The sequence below is a fragment of the Chroicocephalus ridibundus genome, chromosome 14 (genome assembly GCF_963924245.1).
Source record: "Chroicocephalus ridibundus chromosome 14, bChrRid1.1, whole genome shotgun sequence".
Taxonomy (NCBI): domain Eukaryota; kingdom Metazoa; phylum Chordata; class Aves; order Charadriiformes; family Laridae; genus Chroicocephalus; species Chroicocephalus ridibundus.
In genome coordinates this window covers 2476050-2503962 of record NC_086297.1, presented here as the reverse complement: position 1 = coordinate 2503962, position 27913 = coordinate 2476050, and the positions used below count along the sequence as shown (strand labels likewise).

General features: G+C 49.1%; 1 protein-coding gene across 3 annotated transcripts; it reads right to left on the bottom strand.

Annotated features, from left to right (window-relative positions):
• Nucleotides 1-3792: 3792 nt before the first annotated feature.
• KCNJ2 (potassium inwardly rectifying channel subfamily J member 2) lies at nt 3793-27571 on the bottom strand. Of its 3 annotated transcripts, none has more exons than XM_063352275.1 (2): nt 27354-27571; nt 3793-9336 (listed from the first exon to the last, which is right to left on the bottom strand). In XM_063352275.1, the coding sequence occupies exon 2, from the start codon at nt 9118-9120 to the stop codon at nt 7837-7839; it is 1284 nt and encodes a 427-aa protein (XP_063208345.1). In that variant the 5' UTR covers nt 9121-9336; nt 27354-27571; the 3' UTR covers nt 3793-7836. The 3 variants fall into 3 exon arrangements, 2 of the variants coding, with proteins under 2 accessions (XP_063208345.1, XP_063208344.1); XM_063352274.1 differs by lacking the exon at nt 27354-27571 and adding an exon at nt 14439-14496; XR_010073313.1 differs by lacking the exon at nt 3793-9336 and adding an exon at nt 26197-26800.
• Nucleotides 27572-27913: the final 342 nt, after the last annotated feature.

The window sequence follows — 27913 nt, the reverse complement described above, 5'->3', positions numbered from 1 at the left end:
CTTTTCCAGCTGTTGCTGTTGCAATCACCCAAAGCCCCCGCAGACGAGTGGCCGTCGGGTGGAGCTACTGACCTTGCTGCCAAGAGCAGGGGGACCTTCGAAAGGCGGTGTGTGTAATTCAGCTGCTCCATAACTTTATTCACTTTATTTTCCTTTAAAGCTTTTTTTTTTTCCCTCTTCTTCTTCATTTAGCTGCTGGGGTTCTTATTAGAGGGAAGACATCTCTTGCCAAACTCTTCTTGCAGAAGGAAGAATGGAATTCCCTTCCTTTCCGTCTGTAGATCACGGAGCTATCCTGACTCGAGTGCAGGCAGCCCAAAGCTCTCTTGCCTAAGGTGCAAACAGAGAAAATACCAACTTTTCATCCGCTTCTACCTTTCCAGCAAAAGTAAAGCCAGCGCAAGTATCAACATGGGGAAATAAAAAAAATAAAAAAAAAAAATTTGCTGGTTTGTCTTGAATTCTGTATGTGCGTGAAAGGACTCGGACATAAATGCAGGGGTAGAGATGGAAATGTTTTGGTTAAAGGTAAGCACTCATCCTTCCTGGGAGCTGAGAGCCACCGCACCATTTAAGAATATCAAAAGACTTCAAAAATAGAGCTAAAGCGGTGTTACTTCTCTGGGTGGTCTCTCTGCCCCAGGGTGAGATTCATCCCTGTTCATAAAGGTCCTGTGCTGTTAAACTATAGAAATCTATCCTCTCCTGTTAACAGCCTATTATACATAAATTAAATGATTAATTTAAAAAGAATTTAAATTTCATTAAATGAAATCAATATCAATCCAGTAACGATGTCGGTGGAAGCAGTGTCTTCGAGTTTCTTAGTCTCGGGCAACACTAGCGGCCAGATTTTTCTCAAAGCCTAATAATCAAAAAAATTCCTTAGGTAGTGACCTGGAAGCGCTCTGGTTCCGTTTGTTCTCCATGTCCGGCCGTGCGGGCGTTGCGGGCGGGAGCGGCGGTGGGAGGCAGCCTGCATGCCATGTAATGTGAAATAATTAATGAGTTCTTTTGCATATCAAATACGGTTCATGCACAGCGAGACATTTTGCCTTTAAAAAAAAAAAAATGGAAAAAAAGTAAATGTTGGTGCGAGATTAAAGACTAAACTTTACAGAAAACTTTGGAAGGAGAAAAAGAATGATGTTTTCAAGAGTTATATTTCGTTTTTATATTCTTGAACTTTCTATAATTTTCATTGCCTTCACTCTTCTGCCCTGACTCCAGACTCTGTCAAACCAGCTGAAACATCTCCGCAGTCTAGAGAGGACAAAGCAAAGGCCGTGCACCCGGCTAAAAAGAGGGAAAGGTTTCAGGTGGCCACGAGAGTCATCAAATTATGTTAACTCCTTACAAAATAAGGTCAATCCTCGGCACAGATAAATGGAAGGATTTATCAATGGATTTCGGTTCCATTTGAAGAATCCTCTAATTGCCGTGAATTGCCACCGCAGCTGGTGACGGTGGTAGTCGGAGTTCGGCTTTGCTTGGGGGCTGCAGGACTCCTACTGCTCCTTGGCTTCCCCCGGGAGGACTCGTGGCTCTCGTGTTTGCCAGCATCAACAGTCCCGTTCCGACTTCCACCACGGCTTCTGGGCTGCAAACACGCCTAAAAATTGCCGGTTCGTTCCGTTTAGAGAAAAGTTTGCAAGTGCTTTTGGATCCTACCTGTCTGGAAGCCAACGGGGGAGGTGTTATCTGAATACAGATGAAACAGATGAATCCATCTCAATGCAGATGGTAGCACAGATGGAGAGGGAGAAGCAAAAATCAGTCTGAAAAATGTGCCAACTTTACCCTTCTAGTCTGTCTCACACAGGTTTACCAAAGTAGGACTCCTTACGCCACAGCCTTCGGGGAGCAGGCAGCCGTGGGGACGCCGTACGTGCACTGACCCCCCCCAGAGCTGCCAGCCCCGGCCTCTAATTGCGTCCAAGCCCGTCACATGGGGGCAAACGAGCTAATCCAGACAAGGTGGGTGCGTGTCTCATCCAAAACCTTCACTGCAGGGTAATCGCCTGCCGCGAATCCAAACCCACAAAACGGGCTCCCTTGAAGTCACGAGTTTAGTTTAAACGGTTTGAAAGAACGGACATTTCTTTAAACAACATAATACATTTTTGCACAACAACGAAACCTGCACCCTTCGGCATGAGCTTGGCACGTCAAAAGACTCAGCGAGCACGGCCAGTTTGATGAGAAAACTGGGGAAAAAGGGGAGACGGTTGGCTCATGCCGCTTTCTCTAATGCACCTCCCGTGGTGTCTGCTGGGGACCCGTGCACCCATCGCGCAGCCTTGCCCGTCTCCCGCTGCTGCCGGCGTCCCGCGCTCCTGTCGCCACATCGTCGGTGTCGTTTTCCTCCCCGAAGGAAAAGGGTGGTGTCTGGATTCGGGCGGCGCGCGCCCGTGTCCCGCAGTGCACGCCTGATGCTTGCTGGATGCGTCCAGCTGGTGCGGGAAGGAGAAGAGTTTCGCTTTGACCTTGCCAGCTACCAAAATACGCCGTCTGTGTTTTGTTGCTATATTTATGCTGACTCCACCTGACCGGCCGAGTGGCCGGCAAGAGAAGGGAAAGGCACTGACAGGAGAGGGTGCTAATGATTTAGGGAACGGGAGGGAGCCGGGCAGAATATGCAGCGAGTGGCCCCCGAGAAACATCAAACATCAAAGGCAGGGGGGGATCAGCGAGCGGCCCGCGCAGAGGATGCTTTTCAGGAGGGAGAATAAGCAGATCCGGGCTGTGACAGCTCATCTGTATCTCTAAATCCAGCCCGGTAATTATTATTATAAGCTTTCCAAGAGACCATTAGATTTGAAAAGTAAATTTGAATTTATAAATGGAGTCCTTCTAGGCAGGGTCAGGCCTTCATCCGAGGCATCACTTAATAGCATTACAGACTGATGAAAAGTTGGCAAAAATCAGCAGAGGGGTCAAAGCTGCGTTGAAATGCTTCACGGCCGCCCTGGGCCGCTGCAGCCCGTTGGATTCCGGTGAGCTCAGCAGTTTCGAGCTGAGTCACAGTTGTGCAGCCTCAATATCTGCCCTGGAGGCCACACACAAGCAGCGGGAAAGGAGCTTCCCAACCCAGACAAATAAGGACATTGAGTCCCTTTTGGGTTACGCCAGGCCCGTTCCCGTCACGCTTCCCCGTCCCCTTGCACAAAACCCGGCTCCTGGCACCAGGCTGAGGGCTGCAGCCAGACCAGGGATGGGTGAAGGCTGCAGCCAGCGTGTTTGGGATGGAGCTGCGCTGAGGAGCAGCGCTTCCGTAAGGGGGTGTTCCAGGCGGACGTGAAACACGGGGATTTGAAGATGAGTTTCCTGCTTAATATTTTAATCCCTTTCCAAATCTTCCAATGCGCTTGCTTATGCTCTGTGTTTTCATCCCCCCCCCCAGCCCTTCTCACCCCCCCTTCCCCTGATTTGTAGTTTATGCAGACTTCGAGCTTTTTTTCCATTCCGTACGATTTCCAGCTCATGGTCTGGAGCTCTGCGGTTCCAGGTGTGACCTTAAGCAGGTCCCCCAGTCTGGCTGGGGCAGATCTTCCTTCGGTGCAAGTTGCCTTACACTCGCGCCCCGCCGTGTTTGTGTCCTCGTCTGGGAAATGACAATGGGATCACCTTTCCTCCTGCCTTTTTGTGGAGGGAGAGAACGACCCGTCTCTTCCCGAAGCGCTTCAGACCATGCCTGTGCGCAGCCAGCCATAGAATCACCTCCAGAGCCGGCTCCCCGGTCCATTTACACACGTGCTGCACACATCAGTTCATTCTCAATTTTTTTTTTTTTATTTATTTAGAAATAATAAAATAAGACATAATATATAAAAATCTGTACAATCCACAATTTGTGCAGTACATTAGGAAGACTTTGATACAAAAAGGCTGCAAACAGGAAAATAGTAATGGACAACTGTCAGATGCCTCGATTGTTCACCTTACAATAGCTGCAGGCCAAAAGTCGTTACAAAGTCAGTTTCTCGTGGGCTGTGGGATGGCAACTATGCAGCACCCTTCTACTTTACAATGGTCGTGAGCAGCCATAATTTAAAGACATTACAGTACTTCTCAGTTTTACCTTGTAATCCATTATGAAAAAGAAGACCTAAGAGAACAAATAAAACATCTGGACCCTTTGTCTTTTCCGAGAAGAGCGAGTGCTGAACTACCACCACAGAAGTTTATCATGGCTGGGAGAGAGGATCGTTAAACGCGGCTAATAAGTAGTGATTTCTACCCTTGCTACTTAACCACGGACAACTCGCACGGAAGAGACAGAGGAAAGACGCGATCCATCCCCACCTGCCTCGGAAATGCTCTTTTGTCACTGTACGCAGTATTATGTTTTAGACAATGTGTCTCATTCAAGTATTTTCAGGGAAGGGCAGAAATAACATATTCCCCCCCAGACCCTAAGCGAAATACAGTATAAACCTTCTGTGCGAGCCAGTTGAGCCAACTTTATCCTTGATAAAGAGGCGGAACCAACGCCTGTTGGAGCCTGCGGGTAGAGCTCAGTCAGTTTAAAGGGCTCCTAATTAAGCATCAGCTTGGCCCAGGATCGTCGGGAACTGAAGAAACGCTGTCAGTCACTGTCTAGTCCTTAAAAATAACATTTTTAAAAAAATGACTAACCCAATTTGCTGCTGTAGAAGTGTGCTACGATAGTCTGTCCTACACCGGGTTTACCGCGGCGAGTTGAGAAAATACAGAAATGATGGACAAGGGGGAAGGGTACCATGGAGTGTACATTGCAGGTCTCTTCCTAGCAGCTTCCCGGAGCCAGAGGCCGAGTGCAATTCTGCAATGTGAGATTCAATCGGCAAAGACAAAGGGTTATTTAAAAAAAAAAAAAAAAAAAAAAAAAAAAGAATGCGGCAGAGAGTGTAATGGATTACCTCCATGCACACCCTTGACAAGACTAGCACTTGGAAAGCTGGTAACTTTTAAAAATGCCAGTAACTAGAACATGTTCTCAAATGGAAAGTCCATGCTTAAAAATAAATAAAGAGAAGTTCATAGCATTAGGAATCCTATAAGGCTTGCAAGTATTTGCTAAAAATCATGCTAACCGGTAGCATCTAGGTACTAGCTAGCCGAGACTGCCGAGCAGAATTTATACTTTTTGTGGCTTTTCCTTTTCTTCTTCTCCTTGTCCTCCTTTACAGACTTCTATTTACATTTGGCTTTAAATATGAAAATACTTGATAAACTTTATAAAATGTACATTTTAAAAATATTTCTGAAAAACTGACTTGAAAAACAAAACAAAACAAAACAAAACAAAACAAAAACCCCAAACCTCTGCACCAGAAGTGTTAAGGGGGAGGGGATTTTATTTATTTTTTTTTTTCCCTCTGAATTTCTTTTGCTTTAAAGAAACAAACCGAATCCTGCGTTTCCCCGTCCCCCCGTCTCTCACCCCTCCCTCGAACATCTCAAGTATCACGTAGTGGGAGCACTGTGCACCTGGGGGACGCCGACCCGGAGAAAAAGTCCCCTTTCTCCCGCTCAGCCGCCCTTTTCCACCCCTTCCCCATCGCGTTTCCACGCACCCTCTGTTCCACTGAATACTCTTTGGTTTAGTTATTTTCCTTTTACACGAGTATCACAATAGCAGCACTAGCAGCACTCAGTTGTCTTCGCTACTGTTGACCCAGAAACTGCAATCAAATCGCCTTTATATGTTCAGCCTTTCCTTTCTTTTACGTCCCCCCACCCCAGTAACAGCCTCAGTACTTGCACTTCATCATCTGCCCTCTCTAGTAGCCAAATCTGTGTTTACAATGTCGAATTTCCACAGTCTCGAACCCACCCAACTGCAGATACCGTCTTATCAGAAACCAGTTCATTGCAGGCATTTCTTTCAGGCAGGGCTGGAAGGGGCCGGAGGCCTTCACAGATATCCGTTTGCAGAAGACATTAGACCTAGAACAAGCTGTTTTTTAATGGCATACAGTGATCCAATACTGCAAGAGTTGACTAGGATTATCGTCCCCACCGCCACCCCTCTCGCCCTGCTCCTCGGGGAGCAGGCGTGAAGCCCAGGCTCGCTGCCTCCTTCGTCTTAGAGGCACCGGGAATTTAAAGCCTTCGGGGTGAAGGAGCCAAAATACCGCTCGAGCCGGAGCTTCGCAGGAGGTCACAAAACCCGCTGGGAGCTCGGAGACACGTCTCATCCGCCGACCGCTCAGCAGGAGACGGGTCTCGCTTTGCAGCCTCGTCCTCCCCAAATGAGCAGGAAAATACGCTTTTTCTGACACCCTGGCCCTGCTGAAGAGAAGCATTTTTTACAAAATGCCACAATCCCCACGCCATCCCCAAGCGCCGTGTTGGAAAAGTTCTTTTCTTCCTCGCTCTTACCCTCTCCCTTCCTCTTCCAAAAAAAAAAAAACCAAACCCTCTTCCTGGGGATTTCTCTATTGCTCGGCTCGTCTGCGCCTATCGCTCCAGCAGCGACAGCCCCCGCCGCGGCCCGGCGGCTCGGCCCGGCCCTGGCGTGGTTTAACTGGTGACACCAGGGCAGCCACGGGGCTGGGGTGGGCGCCGAGGGTGGCTCAGTTTCCAGGAGAATGGCTCAGCGCCGAGGTCCAGCGCCGGGTTGGGAATGTCCGCACCGACGCTGGACCTGCTGCGGCAGCCCGGCTCAGCGGGCGAGCGGCGAGGAGAGATGTCGGCTTCTTTGCCTTGCCCCAACCGCCCTTCTCTTTATAAGAAAGGAAGGGAGTTTATATCCCCATGGAAGAGCAGGGGGGAAGGGGAGGAGCCCTAGCTCACTTTAGATCCCAGTCTTAAGCTTTTAGAATAAGGTGCAAAATAAAGGTCTTGAAAAGAAAAGAGAAAAAAAAAACAAAAAACAAAACCAAAAAAAGTGTCTGAGGTTTGAAATTTTTTTTTGTTTAAAGCAGCCTGTTCCTTTTCTTTTTTTACTTTTCTTTTTTTTTTCTTTTTTTTTTTTTTTTTTTTTTGTAAATAAACTCCACTGTGCAAAACTGTGCATTTTCTTTGGTATCCATTTAGGTAGTTTTAACTTAGTACTTTTTCTATGTGTGTATATATATATTTTTTATTTCGTTTTTCCTTTAGAATTAAATTCTCCCCCCAAAAATCATAATTTTGCTGGAGGCTCCTGATTGGCCTGATATTACGTAATGCCCCTTATGTAATTGGAAAGAGAGAAATTGATTCTTGCTATCAAACTACTGGCCTCAAAAGGAATTTAGACTTTCTGGCAACATCGGCCCCTCTGAAGTGATCGCGAGCTTTTCAACCCAAAAAGTTCAACACTGACTTTTTTTTCTTTTTTTTTTTTTTTTAAATTACACAAGAGAAAATAAAAACTACACTGCAACAAAAATAACCATTTGTGTTCATGTAGTTAGCAGCAGCTCTTTAAAAAATAATTATAATAATAATAATAAGGCAGAATCTTGCCTTTGTTATGCCATTAAAAACATTCTTGTTCCCTAGAGAGAAGCATTCTGGAAAAAGTTGAAAAAAAATAATAATAACCCAACCAAAGCTTGCCTGCAAGTTCAAGTTTTGTAAAAAAATATATACATAATTTATTCTACAACATATGTGCCTTCTGTTCATACTTAGACATGTTTAGTGCTTTGTGTTTAGAGTTCATTTTCTGTCGTCCCTCCTCTCAGGACAGCCCTAAAACCAGCCTGGGTTTCTCAGGTCTGCTTGCCTTCACCCCACTCTTCAACAGTACCGTTGTCTGAAAACTGTTCTGGGCCAACTTCTCAGGTCAACGTGCCTTTGACCGATAGATGTGGTTTGTGTTTTTTTTCCTTTCAACCGAAAGAGAGAGGAAGAGTTTGTCAGTCATATTTCCGACTCCCGCCGTAGCGGCCGTGGCTCTAGAGGCACCCCTGCTTGGTTGTGGTGGTCCATGTCCGGGTGGGTGTCTGTGCTCATGCTCTCAGGCACCCCAGTGTCAATCTCGTCCTCCTCTTTGCTGGTGAGGGCCACTTCGTTCTCGTAGCAAAAGGAGTTTGCGTTAGAGAGAATGTATTTCTTTTCCGCTAAGTCTCTGGCACTACAGATGGGTGTGTTGGGCACTTCGTATGTTTTGTGGAACCTGGAATAGTCCACTTTGTAGTAGTTTTTCTCTTCAAAGAGTACGGGCTCGTAGCGGTGGCCCCAGAGGATTTCATTTGCCAGATATGAGCTACGGCACTGGGTAGTCATGGCGGTAGCTTCCACCATGCCCTCTAATATTACTACAATTTCAAAGTCAGCATTGTCCATGTCTTGTTTGCTCAAGTCATACAAAGGACTGTCTTCATCTATTTCATGTACTATCGTAATTGGGGAGACCAGGAATATGCGGTCTATCCCGCTGTCAAACCCTACATTGATGTCTATTTGATCCAAGGGGATGTACTCCCCTTCCGACGTGATCCTGGACTTGAGGAGCTGCGCTCGCACATGTGCCTCCACCAAGTGGCTTTTCCTCAGGTTTCCAACACGCCACATCAGGCACAGTTTTCCATCTCTCATGGCCACCACGGCATTGTGGCTGAAGACTAGAGTTTCATTTCTCTTTTTTGGCTTAGCCATCTTTGCCATGACAGCACCAATGATGAAGGCATCAATGATGCAGCCTACTATAGACTGGAAAACCACCATGAAAACTGCGATGGGGCACTCGTCTGTGACACACCTGAAACCATAGCCGATCGTGGTCTGGGTCTCAATGGAGAACAGAAAGGCTGCGGTGAAGCTGCTCACTTGAGAGACGCAAGGTTTGCTGTTTTCTTGATTCTCCAGATCTCCATGCAACAGTGCAATCAACCAAAACACACAGCCAAAAAAAAGCCAGGAGAGGATGAAAGTCAGGCAGAAGATAACTAGCATCCACCTCCAGCGGATGTCCACGCAAGTGGTGAAGATGTCTGCCAGGTATCGCTGTCCCTTCTCACCCACGTTAATAAACTGGACGTTGCAGTGGCCATCTTTTTTGACAAAGCGGCTCCTGCACTGCTGTCTGGTGTGTACCTTACTCTTTCCATTCCCAAAGCCGTTGGCAACGGCCATGGTTGCCAGCTTCATGCCGTCCTCTTCCGAAGACACGATGCTGTAGCGGTTGGTTCGCACGCTGCCCATCACTACTGCTGTGGACTGAGGTGCTTCTGCTTTAGAAAACAGTCTAAGTTTCTGCAAAACCCTTTGGAGAAACAGTTTTGAAAGTTCTAGAGGAACACACACACACAGAAAAACTGGGGAGAGGCCGGAGTCCCCAAAAGCCCTTGGATCAACCAAGGACAGTCTTCTGGCATGCAGGGTTAGCTTAACAAGTAACCGTCATAGAGAGGACATGGTCTGCAAGAGAAAGAGAAATGTCATATTAGATCTCGGAGGAAAAGGATAAGGAATCAAACCTGAAAGCATCAAGTAAAATTGCTCCTGTGGAGCTGCAGGAAGTTTCCTTATTGTTAACGACAGGGTTTTCTGGAGTGCACAAGCGGCGCAGCTGTGTATTGACAGAAGTGACATCATTACTGCAAAGAAGGGATCACTCTTCCCGAGCAAAAGCACTGAAGTGATCGTGTCACACAAGTCTCGGAGCAATACTCGCTTTAAGGCTGGACGTGCAAAGAATCTATCTTACTATTTACAACTCTGCTTTCTGTTTATTTCGAAACAAACGATTAGCCTTAACATCCATCTGTTCAAATATAAACACTGAAGCAGGTTTCAGTGACACGCAATGCGTCTCCCGGAGTGTTTTGCCTACGACAAACAAGGGAGTGTGCAAAAGGGAAGATGACGTCTACTGAGAAAAGCAATAAACTTGGAAAAGGGAAAATGTCAGTGACTTGCATGAAATGATATCACATGTAACTTTTTCTTAAAAAATGGACCTAAGAAAAAAGCGTTGTGTATTCTCTGCAAATGGCAGGAATAAGGGCTGCATTAGTTCCTCTTTAACTCCATAAACTCACTGGGATCTGCGCGGTTTTTACACTCACATTAGGCTCAAGGTGCAGGAAGCAAACTAAACCTCGTAACGACCCTCACCTGCGCCTGCAGATGCCACCAGCAAAAGGCTACGATGGAGAAGAACCGGCTGAGTGTCCTCCTAACACCTTTGGTAACAAGTACCACCACCTTCCCCTCGGGAGCCCGAGGCAGCCAGTTCCTTCTCCGACGGGTAACAGTTCCGAGCGTCCCGTGGGTCTTAAATGTCAGCAATTAAGACTCAGCAGAGAGGCTACAAAACCTTCTTCCTGAGGGTAGAAGCCACCAAACTTGTTTGAGGGAGGTCTGGCTTAGACCCAGGTTTAGCTTTTAACAAGTGCGTCATCCATTAAGTCATGTACTGTATATCAGGAAATGTAATTGAAATACTGCAGAGGAGAAAGGATGCATTAATGCAACTGCTCCATCCACACATGCGCCCCGTGGAGGAAAAAAAACCTAAACCCGAGTGATGAGGAATGTCTGCTGTCCATTTGTCACAGGAGAGGAGGCTTCAGTAGTGTTTACAGAGCGGGAGATTAAGCCACCATGCTCTTTGTAAATCAATATTATCAAAACTCACTTGAGTTTGTCCAAATCCTACCAAAACTGCAGCCGCCAAGGAGCAGGACCCAAAAGGAGCCCACAAAGCAGCTTCAGTACCCTGTGGCTCTTCCTCTGATTCCTACCTGACAACGGCCGTAGATAAGCGTTCAGCTCCTTTCCCAAAAGCAGCCCCTAAAGCCCCACAGAGGTGTTCCAAAAACTTGAGGGATTTCAAACAGTTTCTCAGCCCTCCCACATCCTCCAGCCACACTGCGAGGGCTTTAGGTCAGCAAACACTTGTTAGGAACAGAGCAGGTGACAAAGACAGAACGACGTGGTGCTCCCAGTTGCGTTCAGGCTGGGCTTTTCCTTCTAAAATCTCCTTAGGGTTTACTTTTACCTTCTCTTTTTTTTTTTTCCCCCTCACGCCTGTTTGTTGTGCAAGAATGCATCCCAACGCCTAGTTGCCGAGATTAGTCATCTGTGACTCCAGTGGCGTACAAGACATTTTGGCAGCTTTTGGTAGGTTCGGTAACGCCGGGTTTTGAGTCCGGCTCTCAGCAATGCCGGCTTACGGGACGGTAGAGCTGCCTACACCGCGTGAGGATTCACTTTTCCCCCCCTCACACCTTTTTGATCGTCCCCTCAGGATATCGTTCTCAAAAATACAAAGGAACTCTTTTAATGTTCCCTTAAATTATTTTTTTTTGGGTGGAAAAATACTTCTATTAGAAACCTGAAGACAGGGGGGAAGTGAAATTACCATTAATACATTCCGTACTAAGAACTTCTTGAAAAACCACCGCATTGGTCTGCAAATCGATCACTTTTATAAACCACATCCTCTAATCACAGTCATGTTCAACTTCCACATTCAAAGTCTGTTTTGTTCCAACCTGATGGAAATACACAGCCTAGGAAACCCTTTATTTTCAAGTCTTTTTTTTTTTTTTTTTCTTTTTTTTCCCCTGCATTGTCCCTTGGGTTTTAGAGGAAAACTTGTGGTGAGGGAAACATAAGCTGTAAAGTCTCAAGTGTCTGAATATGCAGCTCCCCCTGCAAAAGTCTTGACCCGAGGACATTTGTTGGAATTCCACAAATCACTGAAATCGTAACGCCGGCTTCCTGCGGTGAGCTGGCTGCAGTTAGACGTTTGGGACCTGAACTAGGTATCGTACATTGTCATATTCCATCCTCTGAGCACCTTCTACCTACTGCACCTTGCCCAGCATTTCCCCTTCCCAGCCTCACGCTCTCGGTGCTCTGCCCTTGGGAGCAGACCTGCACCAATTTGCCTCTAACGGTCCTTAAACTCGGGGTGTGCTTGGGGGCACCCGGGGCTACCTCTACAGGCTGCCTCAAGTTTCTACGACACAGCTCTGGCATGCTCCGCCGCGGCATAGTTGTCTTCTTTCTTTTACAGCCCAACTTGCCCCTCTTCCTTGCAGCGGGGAGGATGCCAGGATGGGAGCGCGACCAGCGCCGTGCGCAGGGACCGGCCAGCGCAACGCAGCAGGTCTGACCTTGTTGCCGCCCGCGGCAGCGCAGGCCCCGCAAGATGCCCAGTAGATCCTGGCTGCCTGGTCACACACCTCATTGGCGTTCGCCCTGACTTGCACAACTAGTTTCAGTAGAGGTGTCCCCCCCCAAAAGAATCCCAGAAACAATCAAACTAGCATGAAAATCTAATGGTACTTCTTATTTTGCTAATCCACCTGCTGCTCAAAGGCAAGACAAGTCTGCTGCCCCCCATCCCACCCCGTTATCAGTTGCTGGTGGCACTGATGATGCCAAGCTAGTGTGGGACCAGCCCTGCAACCCTCACCAGACAAAGAAGCCAACCCAAAACCCACAAACCAACCTAAATCTTTGTATCATTGGGCCCAACGCACTGCAGCCGGGCACACACACACGCAGCTGTGAATTCAATCATCACGAGGTGTGTTATTATTATTATTAATTCAGGCTACCTTTCCTCCTGGAAGAGAGTAAGACTAGAGCAATGCAGCTTGTAATTACCAGCACTGGCACCCAGGCAGCGTTACGGGGAAGGGATGAGATGAGATGAGATGAGATGGGATGGGATGGGATGGGAGAGCCCTGGGCTTGCTCTGCTGCGAGGGGATGCTTGGAGGAGCAGAGAAAAACGGGGCTGTGCTGCATCTGCAGCATTTCTGAACCCACGTTTGTGGAAATGCTGCGATGAGGAGCCCAAACCCCCACTTTCCCCTTAGAGAGCATCCCCCTCCAGACCTCTCCCCAGGAAAGCCCTTCACATCTCACCTCCGAACTCCCCAACAAACAGCTTGGAGGGAATTTGTGCAGAAGGTTTAACACAGAGCAAAAACTCTGAAGTGCAAAAAGAGCCGGGGGGGGGGCAGGGGGGGGTTGTGAGAGAGAGAGAAGCACTAATGAGCGCTTGGAGCGGTTATTCCCAGGCTGACGCCACACAGCCCTGCGGAACGAGCCGGGCACATGTTGCTAAGAGCAGCACCAGCACTGCCTTCGCCAGCCGCCTTCCCCTGCTGCCCTGGGTAAACAGAACAAAGGAGCCACTCGCACAGCCCAGCCTGTTCCCACAGCCCCCGCTCCCTCCCTGCTGGGCACAGCCACCCCATAACCTTCCTCCAGACCCCCCTCCGTTACTCAGAAGTCCTTCCCCAGGGCTTCTCCACTGGTTTGGGAAGGACTCAAGTTACACACAAAGCGGTGAGCTGCCTTCAGGAGGATCTGTCCTTTGCAATCAGGCGGGGGGGGGGGGGGCGAGGGAGGAACAGAAATTAAAAAAAAAAAAAAAAAGAGCTGATGATGTAGGGAAAAGGGTGCGAAGAAATAAGAGAAAGGAAAGGACAAGTGGCGTTTGCATCTGCTGTCCTGCAAAGGAGACGGGTTCAGGATATTTCTAGCCGATGACAAAATATCTCCAAGTGCAACAGCCATCACCAGGGGGTGTACTTGGTGCACCGGCTGGGAGGATGGAAAAGCAAACAAGTGTAAAGGTGAGACTGAAACACGGGAACAAGTGCCGGCCGGGGAGGCGGCAGCGGGCGGAGATGCGCGTCCCGGCTCGGCCCCGGCCCCGGCCCCGCCACCTGCGGGTCCCCGGCCCCAGGGCGATGACAAAGCAGTCGCTGAACCCCCGCAAATAAATCTGCCATTGCTTATCAGTATTTTTTCCTTTAACTGTCATGAGCTAAGTTGAAACAATACAGTCTCTTCACGGGCTGCCCAGCTGCAGTGTTTGTTTGGTTGTTGGTTTTGTTGGGGTTTTTTTTTTCTTCCTATTTTTTTTTGTCGCAGGATGATTAAAAATATAGAGAAAATCCCCCGTTTTCCGTAATGCAAATGAATGGAGTTACAGGTTCATTTCACACCCCGCTAAAACATTTCGGACACTCCTTCCAAAAGCACGCGTCTGATCGCTAAGGCTTGATACTTTTGACCTCTCTTGTACAGGAAACAACAGGCGAGAAGAATGGAGAGGGGATGGAGCGGTGCTACTTCTGCGACACGGAGTTGTCATGCGAACTTCCAGCCCTTCCCCAGGATAAAATATCTCGGGGGGTGGCGGGGGGGGGGGGGGGGGGGGGGGGGAGGGAAGCAGCTGGTGCATGGAAAGTTATGAACATAAACAGATGCTGCAAGCAGATGCTCGAGTGTTCCCGGCATACCTATCTAATTATTTTAGGCACTGAGAATAGATCGGGGATGGTGCATGAGAAATGCGGGAGTTCCCCCTCCAAACGGCTGTGCCCGAGCCTGCCGCGCATCCAGCGACATGGAAAGCTTTATGTCGGGAATATCGCGGCGGGAATATTGCGAGGCAACCCCCGGCGCATCTCCCCGACCCCGGGGAACCAGGACGGTGGCGCCGGGTGGGCGTCTCGAATAAGATGTAGAAAGAAGGCGCTCCTTACCTTAAAGGTGGCCTTAAAGGAGGTGCTTATAGAGTTAAAAGGCTGTAAGATCCAGCAGCTGGGGGGGGGGGGGAGGCAGCGAAGCCAATCCCGGGGTGCCCGCCGGCCGCCGCCGCACCGCTTGCAACTGAGCCACTCAATGAGCCGCGGCCCCTTTTTTTTGCGGGCTGCCATGGGATGTTTAATAGCGGCCCCGCCGTCCCCGCCCTCGCCGCCGCCCCGCACCAATGGCAGGCGGGAGGCCGGGCCGGGCCGGCGGCGGGGCCGGAGGCGGGGGGGGGGGGGACGGCGGGTGCCCGGTGCGGGGGGTCCCGGGGGAAGCCGCGATGCCCCCGGCGGGTGGCCGCCGGCCCCGCGGAGGAGGCAGCGCCCGGCGCTCCCCCGGCCCCCGCTGGCTCCGCACGGCCCCCGCCCGCTGCCCCCGCGGGGACACGGCACCTGCCACGGGCGTCCCGTGTCGTGTCCCCCCCCCCCCCAGCACACGGCGAGAAGGGCTTTTGCAAGACTTGGCTGGGAAGTGGGGCCGGTCCCGTGTGGGGTCTGTGTCCCGGCTCGCTCCAGTCTCCCCGTCCCGGGCCAGGGGTCGGAGCCCCGTGTAGGGAGGGAAAAATGCCAGAGGGAGAAGAGTTTTGTTCCTTTTGTTCTTTTCTTTTATTTCAGTGGAGGGGAATGGGGAGATGCAGCGTGTCTCGTCACAAACCCCGACCCCAACGTGCAGTAGAAGCAAATCAAGCATACCGCAGCACAGCTATTAAACGTAACATCCTTCTCTTTCACTGAAATCGAGCGTTCCTTCCAAAACAAGAGCTTTGATCCCCGAACTAAGATCTTTCGGAGCAAGGCTGGAAGCAAGAGAGGTATTTGCCTGGCTGCAGTACGCAGGATCCCTTGCTTTGTTTCATAGATCACCTGTGCCAGCTCGGGCCACAGGCTGGCTGGCCATCGCTGAAATACACAGAAATCAAAATGATTTTTAATAGCTTGTCCTCCCTACAGTGGACGTGGCCTAAGACAAAGAAAACAAGGATGAAATGCCTGGCTGGGAGCCTTGCAGAAACAAAAACAGCCTTGTAAGCACACACTGAAGTTTGCCAAGCTCCAGCGCTGACGGGCAGCGCAGGGCGGTTGGTTTCGGAGGCAGGTGGCTGCTGCGGCAGCGCTTCCCCTGCCCTCCCAAAGCCCAGCTCCCCAGCGCCGACAGCTGAAAGGCATCAGGGAGCCACGCTGGAAAACTAAAAGCAGAGGTGGCTGCCGAACGCAAGGGCTGCAGACCACACAAGCCTTTAGGAATTGGTGCAAACACCTTGAATTGCAACCCAGAACTGCAGCGGTAACCCCTGCAACACCCGGAGAACAGGTGCTGGGGATGCTTCTGGGACAAGAGAGCATTAATCAGCACTCAGGTCTTCTGCCTGGAGCTGCTGGGGGACAGAGTGGTCCAAGTGGGTCAACCACTCTCCTCCAGGGAGCCTCCCTACAGTGTCCAGAACAGGCTCGGGATATGATTCCCTACCTTCCACAGCAACACCAGTGCCTGCAGTCACTCGTAGTTGCTTAAACTCTCCTCCTCCTCCTCATTTGTTTCCTACGTTTACAGCTCTGACATTGGCTGTCTTTAAATACTCGGTCAAAACGCTTTGCCCAAATGCTTTCTCCTGGTGTCCAGGCGTTAGGGACACACTCCTCGTGCTGCTGCTGAACGATTTCCACCAACTGCCACGACTGTCACTTCCAGGATTTGCCGAGTTCCCCATACTCCGAATGAGGAAGCACCGCATTGTTGCAGCAACAAATACAATGGCCAAATGCAGCTAAAAGTCCCCAGTGTTAAGTGTGCAGGATACGCAAAATTTACATGATGGGGAGAGGGGAAGAAAAGACAAGTGCTCGTGGATATTGAGCAATCTGGCACATTGGGCAATCATACTGTTTATGTGTTATTTTGGGGTGATTCTGTTCATTTTTAAGTGGAAGAAAAGTCCTATAATGCAAGTAAGTTTCTTATAATGACAAATCTGGAAAAGAAATCTATAAGAGGGAATGGCTGTATTATTTTATTTGTTCAGTGAGATGAAAATCATCAAATCCACACGATTTGAAAGCCGTAGGCACAAATACCACACAGTTCATGTACCTGTATCAGAGAAAAAAATCCCTCATTCCTCCGAGTGTCCGTGCTTCTTACGGACAGCCAAAATAGCAGCAATTTGACCCACGTTGAAGAAGTATGTTGTCCTTTATACGTAAATGAAATAAAGTAGAGCCGTGGTCCACTATGGCCGTTTGCTGGGGGGTGGGTCCGCCCAATCTCTGCACAATATCCACAAGATATTTCAGATTACAGCCTGACCTCGTAGACTCTTACTCAGCCTTTACTCATGCGAACCAACGGAGAGAGACTACAGACCTCCTACTGGACCCAGAGATCCCAGATCTGCCGATATGAGTAAGACTTACTCACGGCAGCGCAGACTTGCAGGTCAAGCCATTTAGCGTTTCATGCTGAAGACGGGTAGAGCGTGTACATCCCGACTGTTTTACAGCTTGCTTAAAGTCAGAGCAGCTCTGCCCAGAAAGCTCTTCTTGGAATGAAATATTGATTCTAATCTATTACACAGAAAACGAGAACGGTCACAAAGTTGTCCCTCATCTGCAGGGACTTCAGCGAGAGGACTACTTCTAAGCCCCCCAAACGGGGAAGTTGGAGTTACAAGACAAGTTTCTAAAAAACCCTTTCCTGTTGCAACAACCCAGGACAAAGAGGGCGAGAGACAGCTGAAAACTTAACCCTCAAGCGTGTGGGAGGGTTTGTTTTCCTTCTCTCAATGAATGGGTTTCTAATTTGACGTAGTCTCGCTACAGAAGTCTCCTGCTGCCTCACTGCAGAGCCTCCTTACCGGAATATTAGCGGAGTTAAGTGAGATGGTCACAGTCTGAGGAGTTTTCAAGACAAGATCCGCTATCTGCAGAAGAAACGGTATCAAGGGATAAGAAGGGCTCTGGGAAGGCAGAACCTTCACATTTCATACCAGCGTAGGAGGTGTAAGAAAAGGAACCAGCCAGAAAGCGGGATGTTTTTTCTCCGACAAATTTCAGCCAGGCCCTATCGGTGAAAGAAGGGGCTTTTTCTCCCCACATTTTCTGTTTTCCGGCATCATTCTCACCTTTGCCCACCAGAGCCCCCCCGTCCCTCAGCCTTGCAGAGATCTGCAGATGCCTCGTGGAAGCAAATTTGAGCGTTGTATTGCAGGCATAGTCCTTGCCAGCTGGGATCAGAGGCTTTAGCCCCTGTCTTACTGCACGGGAGATGTTATTAAATTGCTTTTTCTGTCTTGGCGGTGAAATGACCTAATTATCAGATTGCATTAGTCTTCATCTCTTAAAGTGGCCAAATCTGCTTTGGTTCTCAAGGATTTTATTGCCAGCTGAAAATAGCTTAATTGTATTGTACTTGCAAAGAAAACATGGTCTGGTAGAATCAAAGCAAGAATCAAAGCAGTCGGTTTCCACAAGATGAGAAGAAATGCCATAAATAACGCATTGGGTTGTTTTTTTTTTTTTGGTCTCGCCATTTCCATGCATGTAAACTGGCATAAGTTAGCCTTTCTTCTCTAACCATTAAGTCAACTGGAAAAAATTCACCAGGAAAAGGTGGTTTCCCCATTCACAGTAAACCACTGGGGTTTAGGCATTAACTGGATCTTTGTAGGTCTAATGCTGGGATCTCCAAGGAAAAATTAAGCCACGTTGGTAATAGAAGGATTGGGTAAATCCAGTGAAAATCCCACAGAGAGACGGTTACGTGTTTGATAAGACCTGGGAGAGCAAATAAATATATTTTGTGCTTTGCGAGCAAATAGGATATACAGATGTGCCGCCAGCGACACAGTTCTATTGGATAATGCTGTGTTTGTTCGTAGAAGGGGTGACAAAGGAAATTGAATGGTTTTATATATCTGAGAATAGTGGAACTCACACACCTCTCACATTTTTTTTCTCTCTTTTCTTTCCCAGATACTTTGTGTCCAAAATCTTTGCTTAAGATTTCAGGCTGTCTTATTTAGTCCTATACTAAAGTCAAATCACCAGCCAGTGACTATATTTTGGAAAAAAAATTAAGTATACACCTTCAGTCTTTGCTACTGCAGACGGTGGATGTGGGAAGCAAGGTGAGGAAATGGCGGAATGATGAACTACCAACAGCAATCCATAGCTCACAGTAGCTGTGTGTAAGTAGCAATCCAACAGCAACTCAAGAAGTTCTGCCAATGAAAACTTATTTCCAACTCTCTGTTCCATGCGCCTCAATTCTCAATACATTAAGATGCCTAATTTAAAGGATCTTTAATTTCCGGCTAAACTTTCAGACCCAAGAAAATACGATAAATACCTCTTGGGAAAAAGTGAGCGCTCTCAGCTCTCAGCAGACATGTCCTCTGCAGGGTCAGAGGCCTTAAAATGATCAGGAAATGTTAATCTGTTATTTAACGTACGCTTTGCCCATTCTCGATTTTCTAGAAACCGTGCTGTAATAAGACAGTTGTATTACCACTTAGAGATCTATTTTCACAATTTAGGATTAGGGATAACCTTTCCGGAACGCAGTAAGCTAGCATCTAGCATCGTTGGTGACATGGCAATATGCTTTATTTTTCCTTGTCCAGCCCTCAGTCAGCTGCGGCAATTTGTCCTCAAAGGCGCCAACGGGGAATGTATGTTCGGATTAATGAGAAGGACATTAGTATAAGTGATAAAATTGACCAAGCAATTACATGTTAATAAGGCTAATATTTTCTTATTAATCTCAAAGTAATCTGACGAGCTCCCACAGTTCCCATTCTTTGGCTATCTCAAGGGAAAAGGGAGTTAATGGTTAATAAAACTTGCCAGAGTGGTGAGAACATGCCCGTGGAGCTGACATAGGGAACTTGACAATTCCTGGAAGGAAAAGGGTTAAGAGCCAGCAGCTTACACATACAAAACCGTGTGACTACACTTTCATTCTCTTCCTTACAGCCTCAGTGGCTAGTGTTCCTGGCCTGCCAGGCTTCCTAAAATCAGGATAGGCTCACGCTCAGCTGAACACAACAGGGTAAGAATATCTTTGTATTTCTCTGGCTTGCAAACTTCTGGTCATGTAAATACTGTCCGTAAGCAGGAGGGCTCCCAAGGCAGTAGAGATTCACGGGTTTTTCAATGAGTGCTGTGGGCTGTCACCAGACAAGTCACCTACTTGCTCCGAAGCCCACGTGGGGCTCGGCCGACGTCCAAACTTCCATCTGCAGAGCCCACTGTGCTCGGAGACAGCGGACGAAACCTCAGCCTCCTTCCTTGGGGGTTATCAGAGTGTCAGAGTTTAATGAGTTGATCCTTATAAACAGTAGTTAGCCAAGGTGTGAGGGTGGGGGGAGCTGCAAGATGTGTTTCTGGTCTGCTTCTCTGCCCCCACAGCATCTCACCACCATCCTTCCTGGCACAACCATGTTCTGGTTAGCAAAAAAAAAAAAAAGTGGTACCTACTTTCTGGTGTTCTGTGCGGGATGAGGAAGGGGTAATGGTTACAGACTCGTGTCTCCTCTAATGTCACCACGGCTGCAAGAGGAGGGATGAAGCAGAGATCTGCTTCGGCCTTTGTCACCCTGTGTGTGCCACCGTAGGCGGGAATGTGGAAAACTTCCAATGGGAAAGGGAGTGGCAAGAAAGAAAAAAAGTAATGGAAAAAGCTAGAAACATTTTGTCTTTTCTCATCAAATTTAATGCAAAGTACATGCCTTTTCTGCAGCTCTCCTACTGACCCAGCTGTACTACACAGCTTGGTTCCCAAAGCGATTCAAGTTGGGCAGCTTCGCTTTCTCAGGTGGCATTTGGTAGTTTCTGAAAGATGACGTGAAATAACGTGGGTACACAATGAAACCTGCTTCCAACAGCAGCACACTATACCCAGAAGTGACTCAGAGAACCTCTGTTAAAATCCTGTGTGATTTTACTGCACTGCAATGTGCATATTGCATTTCTGCTGCTGATCGTTTATTATCACTGGACTTTATTACCTATCGGTGTATCCACTCCAGTGAGAACTGCATTTATAAACTCAGAAGCATCCGATTTGCGTTCACACTGCATAAACTACTGCTCTCCTCACTTTCTCACACTTATTATTTTAGTATATTAGCTTAGATGCAAATGTCCTCAGTGATTTCTATCAGTTTGTACCAGAACATAGGAATTTGCCTGGAGTCCATGGCCACAACGTAAATGACAATATCCAAGTTTATTTTCTCTCCTGGAAAGCAAATAAACTTTGCTAAAAACAGCGAGTTACATCATGGGCCATTGTGGAAGGAAAAACACAGCAGAAAACAAGCTTAAGTTTCCTGAGGCGCCCTCACCGTGCCAATTTACATCAGCCGTGAACTTCCATCTCAATGGCAGTGGTGCAGAGCACTCCCTGAGAGCAGCCCAGGTGACGGTACGGGACTTTGTGCTGGCACTTTCAAAGCACCGTCACCTCCGATTGAACGCAGCAATTCCTGTACTGGGTCTGCAGGTGCACCAAAGAGGGTCCTGGAGCTGCTGGAGCTGGTGGTGAGCAGCCCCACCTTGACTGGGTGAGCCTGGGGACCATCTAGTCAAAAGAGGGTCCTGGAGCTGCTGGCGCTGGTGACGAGCAGTCCAAGCTTGAGTGGGCGAGCCTGGGGACCATCTGGTCAAAAGAAGGTCCTGGAGCTGCTGGAGCTGCTGTTGAGCAGCCCCACCTTGACGGGGCGAGCCTGGGGACCATCTGGTCAAAACAGGGTACTGGAGCTGCTGGAGTTGGTGTCGAGCAGCCCCACCTTGACTGGGTGAGCCTGGGGACCATCTGGTCAAAAGAGAGTCCTGGAGCTGGTGGTGAACAGTCTCACCTTGACAGGGAGAGTCTGGGGACCATCTGGTCAAAACAGGGTCCTGGAGCTGCTGGAGCTGGTGTTGAGCAGCCCCACCTTGACTGGGAGAGCCTGGGGACCTTTCACAGCCATCACAGCATCTCTTCTCCGCTGTGCCTGCACTTCCCCGGTCAGGAAGCCAAGCTGAGCAAGGACAGCCTGGCCAGGGGCAGGAGACACGTCGCCCGGGCAATCAGAGGAGTAGATCGTTGGCACAAAATGGCAGTCCAGCCCTGCTCGTAACTCCTGCGTGGCTGGGAAGGAGGTTGACAAATTAAATTAGCTGGCACCTTTCTAAATTTCCCTCAAAACTAAAATTGAACAGATGAGTAAAACCAAACCAAGCTCAAATTGTTGGTTAAACTTCCTGATATTGTTTTTGACTGATTATTTGGACCAGCCCTCCAAGGCCCACCCACTAAAACACCTCTGTCATTTGCAAAATCTGTCGTCAGAGAGGAAATAATCTTCAGCAAGTAAATGCCACAGCTTCCTTTCTTCTGCTATCGTGATCTTGTGCTGCTTATTTGCTTTTCTGATGCCATTTTGTGCCTCCAGGCTAAATTCTGCCTTTCACTCATATGCAGACGCCCAGGGGAAGAAGGATTCCTCACCCACCCTTGGGCGTCCTGCACTAAAACTTGGGCCAAACCGTGTGTCCTGGGCTCCGGTTGGGCCTGATGAAGCTGCGCAGCGGGAAAGGATGGCCGCAGGAGGAGGCTCTCCCCTGTTTTGCGCTAGGAAATGCTGCACCTCAGAAGGCATGAGCCATGTGTTTCTTTGTAATCTCCCTAATACTTCAAAAGTTGGCTTCGATCCTCCGATATTATTTGAGCTAATGCCCAAACCCTATTAAGCAACCTTGTGACAGAGACTGGAGGGGAAAGGATTGTGCCATTTCCCATCAAGTATTAAAAAATGAGTATGGAAAGTCGTGAAATGTCGAAGTCGCTGCAGCCCACGGGGACCGCGAGTCCCGGTGACATCATGGCCCGCCGGTGGCATCGCAGGTCCCAGGACCCCCGAGGTTTCCCAGGGCTGTGCTTGCAGCACTGCGAATGGGTGCAGGGAGAGCAGCATGCCTGGGAGGGGGCAGGGATCGCTGCCGGTCCCTCCCCTGCCCCCAGCCCGGGCTGGCACCAGGTAGCATTTTCTGCAGTTTGTTGTTGGCGTAAAGCGACGTGCAGAAACACGCCGCCGCTCCGTAGCTCATGAAGAAGACAGGCTGGTTACAAGGAGTCCACATTCCTTCTGGGAGGCCTCAGACCAGAAAACTACCTCTATTCAGAGCAGCACTTCGATCCATATTTCACTTTAATCTAAGCACATGCTTAACTTGGCAGCCAAATGCCTCCCGAGGCCATCGGCCTGGGCAGAGGGAACATTCAGCACCCAGGGTCTGACCATCTTGATTTGACAAAGGCCAGAGATCACATGTAGAGCGATGGGTGGCAAAGAGTAAAGAGTGAGAGAGACAAAGAGACAGAGAGAATGAACAGAGGCTCGTCATGTCGCTTGTTGCAGTACTGGAAGGTGCTTGTGCTCTCTGACAGCAAAGGTGACATAAAAAACCTTTGCAGAACAGACCAGACCAGAGCACAATGGGCCGGTTTTGTTAATCCTTCCTGATGGGGTGACTCCAGTGCTTAGGATCAAGTGCCAACAATACCAGTCATTTCTAGGTGTTTTGTTAAAAAAAAAAAAAAAAAAAAATCCTCCAAGTTTACAGATGTTAGAAATCCCCCAACCAGCTCATCTTTCCTTAATCGCCACCCGTGATGCTGGTCACCAGAACCGCCAGGTGAAGCCAGGATGGTGCACAATTAAGGAGAGTGTATTTGAAAGCACAAGTGAAGGCTGCGGAGAGCTGTTTGCTTTGCATTATTCACACTCTTCAAGCTCTGGAAAATTGCTTTTCCTCTGACCATACTTCACAGTAATTTTTTCAAGCTGAACTGGTTTGGATAGAATAGGTGTCTGTTCTGAATCTTCATTAGAAATGTCAATTGACTTTGAATCCGTTTGGAAGGTCCAGAGAGAAATTGAAGACTTTCAAGCATCTTTGTGCTTTTGGTGTCTGGAAGTGGCTTCTCTCGCAGGAGAGAAAAGAAAAGAAGCAGATCTATTTGAGTAATTTAATCTGTATAAGGTAATTTACTACAAGGCAACACTTCAGTACTCAGCGCTTTTATTTTCCAGCACACAAGTATCCTTGACCTCACTCTTCTCTAGCCGCAGTTGTGTTTCGGCTGACTCTTGTAAGAAGAAGCCTCCCCAAGGAGCAAATCTACAAGTCAAAGTCATGACTTCCTTTGCTCAAAAAAGGACCCAGAAGACTGGATCAGCTGTGTGCATCTCCTCCCTTTATATGGTTAGGCTGTTCCAGCGCTTTCATCATCTCAGGTAAAATTAGCGCCATAGTAATTACCCTGGGCCAAATATACAGCTGGGGAAAGTGCACATATTTCAGAGGGATGAAACTGGAGATGGAATTGGCAGGCACCGTCCCCTGTTATTTTATTAAGGCGAACGTAAGGAAAGTGATGGGAGCCCTTCCAGCCCCACATCCACATGTGCAGACACACACTCACGTGCGATGTGATTTTCCCTGCTGGAGCTTCGCACCCACCTTCCCGAGGATCGCTAATGCCAGCGTAAGGTTTTCCAAAGCATCCCTCCACATCTCCGGGACAGACGATATCAAGGGAGGTCTGTGGTTTTTGGTCTTCCGTACTACCAGCTGCAGGTTTGGCCCAGGGTGTTGGGAAACGGCTGGCGGTGTGTGAAGGTGTGCAGGGCTGATGTTTTGTGTGATTGCGAAGAACTATATTTGATGGCTTTACCTGGTACTTCCCCAAAAAGAAGGATTAAAAGGGAGGAAACAGAAGAGCCAGTGAGGCAAAGCGTTCTGGGCCCTCCATCAGAGCGGCTGCCAGCTCGGGAGTGGCACTCTGCTGTACCGGCTCCAGTGACACAAGTGGCAAAAGAAAGGTGGATTTTTTGCCTACAGAAAAAGTGATCACTGAAGAGAAGAGGTTTAAATTGGTATATACAGTAAGCCATTCCAAGAACTGCAATAAAGTACTTACCAAATTTTGTTTCCCGACTCACATCCTACCACAGGTCACTCTGGAAACCGTCCCACTGAAATTGGTGGGGTGACATTTACTTAACATGAGTAAGGCCCTTGACCTGGGCGGGCAGGGGAAGGTTTCCCCTTGGGTACACTCACCAGGGTCGTTTTTTGATTTCCACTTGGTGATCTGAAACGAGACCTACCCATTTATGCGTAATTCCTCTTTTTATGCCCTCTTTAGGGCATGCCTATCACAATTAAACATTTATCAGTCAAAATTTGAAACTTTGTGACACACCCAAAAGGCAACTCTCCCAGGCCAGCGTGCTAGAGACACCCAACACGGACGTTTCACCGAGCCACAGCACAGAGCAGGGGTATCGGGGAGGCTTTGGGACCGTCTCCTCTCTATCGCTGCTTTGTACAACGCTCACATCAAGGCCGTCAGCTCATTTTGGCACCTGGACTAGGCAGGAGTCGTGCCGAATGAACATCAGACCAAAAATAGTCCCTCCCCTGTCAGGCAAGTCTGAGAGACACCCTGTGATCAAAGATGGGGAAACACGAGGAACAAATGCAATGCCCAGTAGTCGCAGCAGACCAGCTGCCTGACAGTTGTGGAGCTTCCTACAGACGCTGCCGCGAAGGAGTCTGAAGAAAGGATGTGCAGAAGGATGATGATATAGATGGTTCAGCAGATGTTTAATTGGAGCTACTCCCATGCGTGAGAGAACGCACGAAGCTGTTCAATGGAAAATGTGCGTTCAGAAGTGGACATGGCACTGAATATGAGATAATTATTAAGGCATTTCTATTTTGGAGCCCTTCTGTGTGTAGTTTTACATAATAAACGTTAGCGTTGCCTTTCTACACGCACACGCGTTCCCGGGTCCAAACAAACAAGCAGCTTTTTGCTTCTTGTCACTGATACCTCTGGAAGTAAGTATCTTTGGCCACAAATAGATCATTGCCCTATTTGAAAAGTTCCTAGTGGAGTGTAGCCAGTTTGGACTGGCTATATATACCTAAGCTGGCAAACCAAGCAACCTCTCAGCTTTTGCTTCTATATATAAAGAGGAATGGTATAGAATAAATCAGCCGGACGGAGCACGTGTCATATCAATTTTTATACCAAAATCATTTTCTTTCTGAGCATGATTTATTCCGCGGAGCCTGAGAAGGCAGCTAGAGGAAGCCCTAAGTCCCGCGTTTGCTGAGGATGGTCAGGCAACGTCAGGAATTTGCTGACAACGGGTTCCCCGCTTATGCCGTGGTTGTAACAGCACCTTTATACACCCAATTTAAGACCGCACGGGGAATCCACCGGCGGGGACAGCGCGCCGCGCCTCCCAAATCATTACCGTTGGGAAACACGGCAAAGGAGCGCTTGGAACAGCGGAACAGCGAGGGGGGCCTGGCATAAGCCGTTCAGCGGCCTTTATGGTGCTTTTCTCCTAACAGATGCCCTGGGGAGGCCGCCCAGCCAGTGGGACTCGGGCGAGCTCCGCCGGGGCCGGGCAGGGAAGGGCCGGGGGGCCGCGGGGACTGGCGGGGAAGGGCCGGGGCGACGCGGGGACTGGCGGGGAAGGGCCGGGGCGACGCGGGGACAGGCGCGAAAGGGGCCGCGGGGCCGGGCGGGTCCGCGGGCCGCCAGCAGGTGGCGCCGCAGTGCCCGCGGTGGGGCCGGGCGGCGGGAGCGGCGGATGGCGGCGGGCGGAGCGGGGCGCGCCGGGAAGCGCCGGGGTGCGGGGGGGCGGCGGGGAGGGGGGTTCCTGGGGGTTCTGGCAGCCCCGGGGAGCTCGGCGTGGCGGAGCACGGGGAACGTGGCTGGCAGGTGGCAACAGCACAGCTTCGAAAAATCTGAGCGTTCTCGGGAGCAAGGGGAGCCCGAAGCGGAGTGATGCAGCTGCGCAGCGGTTTTTGCCTGATGTTTATCCGATGCCCCCGTCATCTCCCCGGCCGCGGGGACTGACCCCAAGAAAAGCTTCGAATTCTGGAAGTGGCTCCTGTGCTGTGATGTTAACGCCCCATGAAAACATCGATCCACATTTTTCAGCCCAGACCAAAACTGCTCCTTCTTTCACTCTTGGTTCATTCCTGTCGCCCTTCCCCTTGTCTGCTTGGAAGTGAATTTGTTGTCAGATGCTTCCCTAAATGGGCCTCTTCGGCCCACCACAGAGACACCAACTCTTGCTGTTTGCAGGTTCCCAGCTCAAAACTAGCAAAGATTTAAGAGCTAAAAAAAGCTTACAGGCAATTTTTCCTTCCCACACAAACACTTCTGATACCCTGAAAGGTACCTGTTATTTCCTGAAGTGAGTGTAACCGTAATGCTTCAAGTCAGGCAGCTGAAGCCAGACCTCCTGCACAGAAACAAGGGACAAAGAAAGGGATATATATTATGTCCCACATCTGAAACTCGGCTTCACAGAAAATATGCACTAAATGATACATGATAATGGGGAAGGAAATGCCAGCTGCCTTAATGAACGGTGGTAGGCAAAGCTGGAAAAATAAATTATATAATAATCTCTTATTGCATTCCCTTTGACATAAACTAATCTTGACCCAGAACAATGGTGCTACTTTCCAAGAGAAAATAACCGAGATGCAGCTATAATCACGATACAGGAGTCCAATGCGAAGTGGTTTGTACTTTGTTGTTAAAATTTTGCTTCATCTGGTAAATTTTGTGGAAAAGATGGAAAGAGGGTGAGCAACTTCCAGCGGAGGCAGAAAGAGATGCCAGCTGCTGCCTCTTGGTGGCTGGGAAGAAGCTGCTGAACTTCACCCCAGTGAATCTTTCTGCTGAGGAGCCCAGGAGCACGTGCAATGCTCTGGGGGAGCAGAAGGGTATTTGGGTTTCACTTCAGCTCCCAGCTCACTGAACAGCCCGGAGTGTGGCCAGACACTTACTTTTGGACTGGTGGGCACGATCATCCATTCATCAGGAATGAAGGGTCAGGGCTGCGTTTCTGCCGGGTGGACGCATGTGTCCTTACTTCTGTTGGGTTGAGAGGCTTGCTTTTGCTCAGCTCAGCTCTGCAACAGGAATGAATACAAAAAGCACCAAATGGAAGTCCTTGGGAAATATCCTCATCTAGAAAGAGCAGATGGGTGATGGGTGAGGAAGATTCTCCCTCCTGCATACCCAAAGCTGCTGTACATCAGCGTACCGCTGTCCTGGTTTTTGGACAACTGCAAGAGTCTTTCCTAGGTCCTCTCCTAACCACGGAGGATGTAAGAACTGGCTCTACCAAGAGCGCGGTCATGCCTCACCTAAAAGACAGTTATGGAAGGATTCTGCAGATTTTGTGTAGTTGTGTGTCCCTTCTACAGCTCTGTCCATTCCTGTCTCACCCACCTGGTGCTATCAAAGCTCCTCCACCAGGTGAGGAGGTCGCAGGTCCAGCACACAAGCTCGGGCTGCAGCTGCCGTGCCGCAGCCTGTGTGTGCGTGTCTGTGAGCGGGGCTT

Excerpts from the sequence above, each read along its gene's own strand:
- KCNJ2 (XM_063352275.1), bottom strand. The coding sequence starts at position 9,120 with ATGGGCAGCGTGCGAACCAACCGCTACAGCATCGTGTCTTCGGAAGAG.